At 42.8% G+C, this 6,884-nt stretch overlaps 1 protein-coding gene across 2 annotated transcripts in view; it reads left to right on the forward strand.

The window, feature by feature from the left end:
* The window catches only part of PID1 (phosphotyrosine interaction domain containing 1), a 151,031-nt gene extending 144,676 nt beyond the window's left edge, over positions 1-6,355 (forward strand). Inside the window, exons 1-2 of one of the 2 annotated variants that reach the window (XM_023740088.1) lie at positions 5,593-5,622; positions 5,775-6,355. In XM_023740088.1, coding sequence (XP_023595856.1) covers positions 5,593-5,622; positions 5,775-6,251 — 507 coding nt within the window. In that variant the 3' untranslated portion in view covers positions 6,252-6,355. Of the gene's footprint in view, positions 1-5,592; positions 5,623-5,774 lie in introns of those variants that run through there. The other variant, XM_023740089.1, reaches the window with a different exon arrangement.
* The last annotated feature ends 529 nt before the right edge of the window (positions 6,356-6,884 follow it).

Raw genomic sequence — 6,884 nt, forward strand, 5'->3', positions numbered from 1 at the left:
TACCAAAAGTCTGCAGTTCTACAGATCAAGAGTTTTATTTTCTCCAATTTTATGTTTAAATAGATTACATATTTTTTGAGTTTGGAAAACAAATTTTTTTCTATATATTTGTGCTCTGTTTTACCTGAGAATTTTAGAGAGTTTCTGAATCTTACTTTCCACAGTTATAAACAAGATATATATTTTTAATGGTGTATGTTGGCATGGAAGGGCATGTCATTTACAAAAGTGCCAGACATGAAATACTGTCCCTTCTGTGGGAAGACCCCATATCCGGGCTGCCTGTGTAAAGCCACAGTTTCTCTTACAGTCTAAAGATGGGAATGATGAATTCATGACCGAAAATGAAGTCAAATGGAAATAGCCTTCACGAAATAGCAAAATAGTCCAATAATTCTACAGGTTTCTTTTCAAGCTGTCTCTATTGTCCTGTTTTTCTCATAGATCATCAAAGTGTTGCTGAAATCCGAGCACTTGGTTCTATAAACTCTGTATCCCAGAGTCACCACATGATGGTTTAAATGATCCTGGATACACCATGGTCTGGACCTAAGGTTCTCGTCTTTAAAGATGGGGTCATGATAATAATACTCTATCCTGACCCAGGTTGTCAAGGAGTCAAATGACCTAATGGAGACAAGAGAACTTTTTGTGTGTGACACAAATATTACCAGTTAACCAGTTGCCCTCAAGTCGACTCCAGCTCATGGTGATCCCACATGTGTCGGAGTAGAACTGTGCCCCATAGAGTTTTCAGTGGCTGACTTTCTTTCAGAAGTACATCAGCAGGCTTTTCTTCTGAGGCATCTCTGGGTGGACTCAAACCTCCAACTTTTCAGTTAGAAGCCGAGTGCATTAACCATGTGTACCACCCAGGATCTCCAAAAGTAAAGGCATAATAAAAAAGAATGAAGTCCTGATACATGCGACAATGTGGATGAACCTCCGAAACGTTAGGTTGGATGGAAGACACCAGACACTTGAGGTCACATGTTGTATGATTCCATTTATATGAAATGTCCAGAACAGGCAAGTCCATGGAGACAGAAAGCAGATTAGCGAGATTAGCGGCTGCCAGAGGCTTGGGGGAGGCAGAGTACGGAGTGACTGTTTAATGGATGTGGGGTGTCCTTTGGGGGTGATGAAAATACTTTGGAATCAGAGATGATGGTTGCACAACATTGTACTAAATGCCAATGAATTGTTTACTACTAAAATGATTAAATTTATGATATTAGAGTTTCACTTCAATTAAAAAAAAACTGAAAAACATCATAAAGCCATTTAAAAAAAAAAAGGAAAGGTGTCACAAAGTCCCATAAACAGAAAGCGCATGTTCAGTAAGTATTCTTTAAGAATGCGCAGAGTATGTATTATTGTACCATGCCGCCCTTATTGTCTGTCGTGAATCCACAGTGATGGTAAGCTCTTCAACTGGTTGCTCTCCTTGGGGAACAGAGGAGCTTATAGTGGTCATCTGAGTTGTTTTCCTCCCTCGATCTATTGCCAAGGATTGTCACTTTTACCTCTGTGATAGTGTTCCCAGCTGTCTCCCCCTCTCCTTTCACTCTGTCTCCACTTCTAATCTGGGCCACTCTGGCCCCCTGACTGTGCTATTGCAAAGCTTCCTGGCTGGGCATCCTACTGTTGGTCAGCTCTCCCCGTCCATCTTTCTTCCTGCATCACGCGAGTCTTCTGAGTCCATGACCCCGATCACATCCAGGCACTCCTTGCGCCACAGACCTTCAGTGACCTTCTGTCAAGTCCAGAGACGTCCCTGCTAGTCAGCCTGCCATGCAGGGCCACCCACAAAGTTCAGCTTTTTTTTAATTGAGGTGGTTATGGCTTGAATTGTGTCCCTCCAAAATATGTTCTGGAATCCTAGCCCCTGTACCTGTGGATGTAATCCCATTAGGAAATAGGTTTTTCTTTATGTTAATGAGGCCATATCAGTGTAGGTGTGCCCTAAACCTAATCACTTTTGAGAAGTAAAAAGAACAGATTAGAAGCAGGAAGAGCAAGCACAAATGGAGGAAAGATAGATACCCCGTGGAGATTGCCAAAGAACTGAGGAATGCAGGGGTTAGAGAAGCTAAGACAAGGGTTTTCCCCCAGAGTGGACAAAGAGAAAGCCTTCCCCTAGAGCCAGTCCCTTAAATTCGGACTTCTAGCCTCCTAAACTGTGAGAAAATACATTTCTGTTCTTTAAAACCACCAGTTTGTGGTTTTCTGTTATAGTGGCTGTTGTAGATTGAATTGTGTCCCCCCAAAATATGTGTCAACTTGGGTAGGCCATGATTCCCAGTATCGTGTGGTTGTCTACCATTTTGTGATCTGATGTGATTATCCTGTGTTGTAAATTCTAACCTCTATGATGGTAATGAGGCAGGATTAGAGGCAGTTATGTTAATGAGGCAGGATGCAGTCTACAGGATTAGGCTGTATCTTGAGTCCATCTCTTTTGAAATATAAAAAGAGAGAAGCCAGCAGAGAGGAGAGAGACCTCATACCACCAAGAAAGAAGTGCCAGAATCGGAGCATGTCCTTTGGACCCAGGGTCCTTGAGCTGAGAAGCTCCTAGACCAGGGGAAGATTGATGACGAGGACCTTCCCCCAGAGCCAACACAGAGAGAAATCCTTCCCCTGGAGCAGACACCCTGAATTCAGACTGCTAGCCTCCTATACTGAATAAATTTCTGTTTGTTAAAGCCATCCACTTGTGGTAAATCTGTTATAGCAGCACTAGATAACTAAGACAGTAGCACTAAGAAATTAAGGCAGTGATAAATATATATGTAGCAAAACATTTCACACTTCAGCAGTGTTCGCATGGACAGTCCAGTGACATTAACAACATTCTTTGTGTTGTTCAACTATCACCCTTGTCCATTCCCAAATTTTCCTGTCTCCTGAATAGAAACTCAGTGTCACTCAAGCATTGAATCCTCCTTTCCCCCTCCCTCCCACTCGCCGCTGCTAACCACTAATGAACTTTGGTTTCTATGCATTTGCCTATTCTAGATATTTCATATAAGTGGCATCACAAAACATTTGTCTTTTTGTGACTGACTTATTTCACTCAGTGTGGTGTTTTCAAGGTTCATCTGTGTTGTAGCATATATCAGAACTTCATTCTCTTTATAACTGAGTAGTATTCCGCTGTATGTATGGACCACATTTTGCTTATCCATTCATGTGCTGATGGACATTTAGGCTGTTTCCACCTTTTGGCTATTGTGAATAATGCTGCGATGAATACTGGTGTACGAGTATCTGTTCATGTTCCTGCTTTCAGTTCTTTTGGGTATATACCTATGAGTGGAATTGCTGGATCATATGCTAGTTCTGGAGCCCTGGTGGTGCAATGATTAGGCGCTTGGCTGCTAACCCAAAAGGTCAGCAGTCTGAATCCACTAGCCGCTTCTTGGAAACCCTATGGGGCAGTTCTACTCTGTCCTGTAGGGTCATTATGAGTCGACAGGTTTGGTTTTTTGGTTTATGCTAATTCTATCTTCTAACTTTTTGATGAGGATTCCATTTTCTCCATATCCTTGTCAACACCTGTTGCTTTCCATTGTTGTTGCTGTTAGGTGCCATCAAGTCGATTCCAAGTCATGGTGACCCATGTGACATAGTTGAACTGCCCCATAGGATTTTCTAGATCTTTATGGAAGCAGATCACTAGGACTTTTTCCCTTGAAGCAGCTGGGTGGGTTTGAACCGCCAACCTTTTGTTTAGCAGCCAAGCGTTTAATATTGGCCACCAGGGTCTTCGTTTTCCATTAGTTCAGCCTTTGTATCTAGCAGTCATGGACTTTCTGCCTCTTCTCCAGGGCTTTCTTCGGCCTTGGCCTTGTGAGTGGTCAGGCTAAAGTGGACCGTTTGCTGGAGCAGGTGGGGCTTTCCCCACGGCAGCCCTTATCTTTACCGCTTCCTCCTCTTCTTCACCACCTCAACCTTCTGGGCTCCTAGCTGCCTTTTGAAACCTCGCTGCCTTGAAATGGAAATGACTCCCTTTCCTAAGGCTTTCTTTTGGCAAGGTGGCATGGCTCCCTTTGCCGAGCACCCACGCTCTTCTGCTGTACCCCTCGCCTGCCCTGCCCACGGTCTGCCTTGCACCATCGTTGTGTGTGTGCATGTACAAACGGTGAGAAGTTTGTCCAGAACCACCCACCCGGTGAACTGTGGAGCTGAGCGTCTCCTCTGCCTCGAAGCCTGTGCTCTGGATGAACGTTCAGTAACTTCCTTTCTATTGGTTTTTGGCCCACCCCATTCTACCTCCTCCCCATGCCCTCCTGGCGCATTGCCTCTGTGTGTAATAGGATCCCAATAAATGTTTCTAGAATGTACAGCAATTGATCTTTACTAGGAGGTTATCTTTTTAGAGAGATTACCCAGCTCTCTTTGTTTAAGTGATAATCAAGGCACTCATACAGAAAAAGATGCAATCATACGTCTGTATTAAGTTTTTTTGTGCGTAACCAGTATAGTCCCACTAAACAAAAACATTAATTTGGAAGCCTTTTGGCCAAATGTCCTTTCTCAGTTCTCACTAAGAGACCTTTTTCTAGTCTTTCCCTCCTCAAACTCATAGTGTTTATATTCATGCCACTGATTTTGAACCTAATTATATACTATTTTGTGTTACTTCTTAAACTATTCCTTTGGTTTTATACAGTAGCGTAATGGCAGTGCTCCAATGGTAAAACGAATGAATGCAAAACCCCTTCTTGGTACATTGTCAATAAGTTTTTAAAAAGGCATTGTATGAATCCTTTGGAATTATTTTTCTTAGAAGGGTAGATAATTTTTTTTTTTTTTTAAGTGCTGCCCATCTAGCTATTTGACAAGCCAGGCTTTTAGTTTTAACCTCTAGTAATCTTAAGATCTTTTACTTTATTATTATCCTAACCAGATGTCTGTCAGGTCAAAAACTGTTTAGGTTGAAAGATAACTGGCCATTGCTGTATTTTTTTTAATCTTTGGAAGTTCTCTTTGGAAGGAAAATAATCATGCTTTAGGCCATAATTTATAGAGAACAGTTTTTGCATCCTTGGCATTTGCTAGAAGCAAACAGCCTGCGTGAAATCAAATATCGAGAGATCTGGAAAGAGAATCAGTCTACGAGATAAGTTTAATAAAAATTTTGTTTTCCCAGTGTAGCTTCCTTTTGACTCTCATCTGTCATTAAAGTCTGTGTACGTTTGGTTGAAAATACAATGTGAGCGACTTTATTTCTGATTTTAAAGAAATGCCAACTTATGTAAAAGATCATGGTTAGTAATTCCAATTTGAGTTACAGAGGTGAGTGGGGAAAGGGAGAGTAATTTTCTAGAAATTAATTTTTTTTTTTTTTAAATCCAGCTCTATTTAAAGAATTTAAATGTGTTTGCCCAGTGGGCAGTTTTTTAGGGGGAACAGTAGAATTTCTGATAATAGTTACTCTTTATTGAGCAAGAACAAAACTGTTCCACCTTCCCAGCGTGAGCATTGGAGAATATCTACTCACTTAATTGAGCCCTGGTTGCACAGTGGTTAAAGCACTTGGCTGGTAATGAAAGGTCGGTGGTTCAAACCCACCACAGGAGAAAGATGTGGCAGTCTGCCTCTGTAAAGGTTACAGCTTTGGAAACCCTGTGGGGCAGTTCTGCTCTGTCCTATAGGGTCGCTATGAGTCGGAATTAATTCAACAGCAAAGGGTTACTCACTTAATCAAGTAGAACAAAGAGCCTACTGTTGACCTCTCCCCTTTTCTCCCTCTCTTCCCTCTGCAGGTTACCTATCTGGGTAAAGTTTCCACCACTGGCATGCAGTTTTTGTCTGGCTGCACAGAAAAGCCAGTCATTGAGCTCTGGAAGAAGCACACACTAGCCCAAGAAGACGTCTTCCCAGCCAATGCTCTCCTGGAAATCCGCCCCTTCCAAGTGTGGCTCCATCACCTCGACCACAAAGGTGAGGCCACTGTCCACATGGATACCTTTCAGGTGGCCCGTATTGCCTACTGCACGGCCGACCACACCGTGAGCCCCAACATCTTTGCCTGGGTGTACAGGGAGATCAACGACGACCTGTCATACCAGATGGACTGCCACGCTGTTGAGTGTGAGAGCAAGCTTGAGGCCAAGAAGCTGGCCCACGCCATGATGGAGGCCTTCAAGAAAACTTTCCACAGTATGAAGAGCGATGGCCGGATCCACAGAAACAGCTCCTCCAAAGAGGTGTTCCAGGAATTGGAATCTGATGACGGCTGAATGAACTTAGGGTGCTTCAGCAGAGGCAGCAATGGTCAAGGAATTCAAGATGATAGATGAATAATGGATGATTCAAATTTGGGATGAAATGACTGCCAAACTCTTGGCCGAGCACGCTTTTTAAATTCAGAAGAGCAATTCTAAATCTAAAGAAATGTATCATTAATTACGTTGCATTGAAATCTGCTGCTGCTGTGACTGTGAGGAGGGTGGGGGTGTAGATGGGGAGGAAGGTTCTAGACTGTCTTCTTCTTCTTCTTCTTCTTCTTCTTTTTTTCCCTATTTTCCAATGCCTTGCTGTGGGAGATCTCCATGCGGATTTCCACCACTCTCAGGCAAATACTCTGCGGCTGTCATTTGATGAATCGTTCCAATTTGCCTTATGAAACCCAACAAGAATGTTAGATGCGCCTACGTTATCCATCATGGGAGGGTGGAGATGCTGATTTGGGTGTGGAGGCCAAAAGGCTGAAAGAACTCCTCAGGATGATTCTGAGAGCTCCACCCCCATGGCATGTCTCCTCAGTATGGGAACTAGCACAGCCGTTATTGAGCTTTACAACTAACAACCCAATAGTTGGCAGTTAATTCACAGTTAAAGACAATGCTTTTATTACATAAATATATCAAGTA

Source organism: Trichechus manatus, unplaced genomic scaffold (genome assembly GCF_000243295.1).
Source record: "Trichechus manatus latirostris isolate Lorelei unplaced genomic scaffold, TriManLat1.0 scaffold00147, whole genome shotgun sequence".
Taxonomy (NCBI): Eukaryota; Metazoa; Chordata; class Mammalia; order Sirenia; family Trichechidae; genus Trichechus; species Trichechus manatus.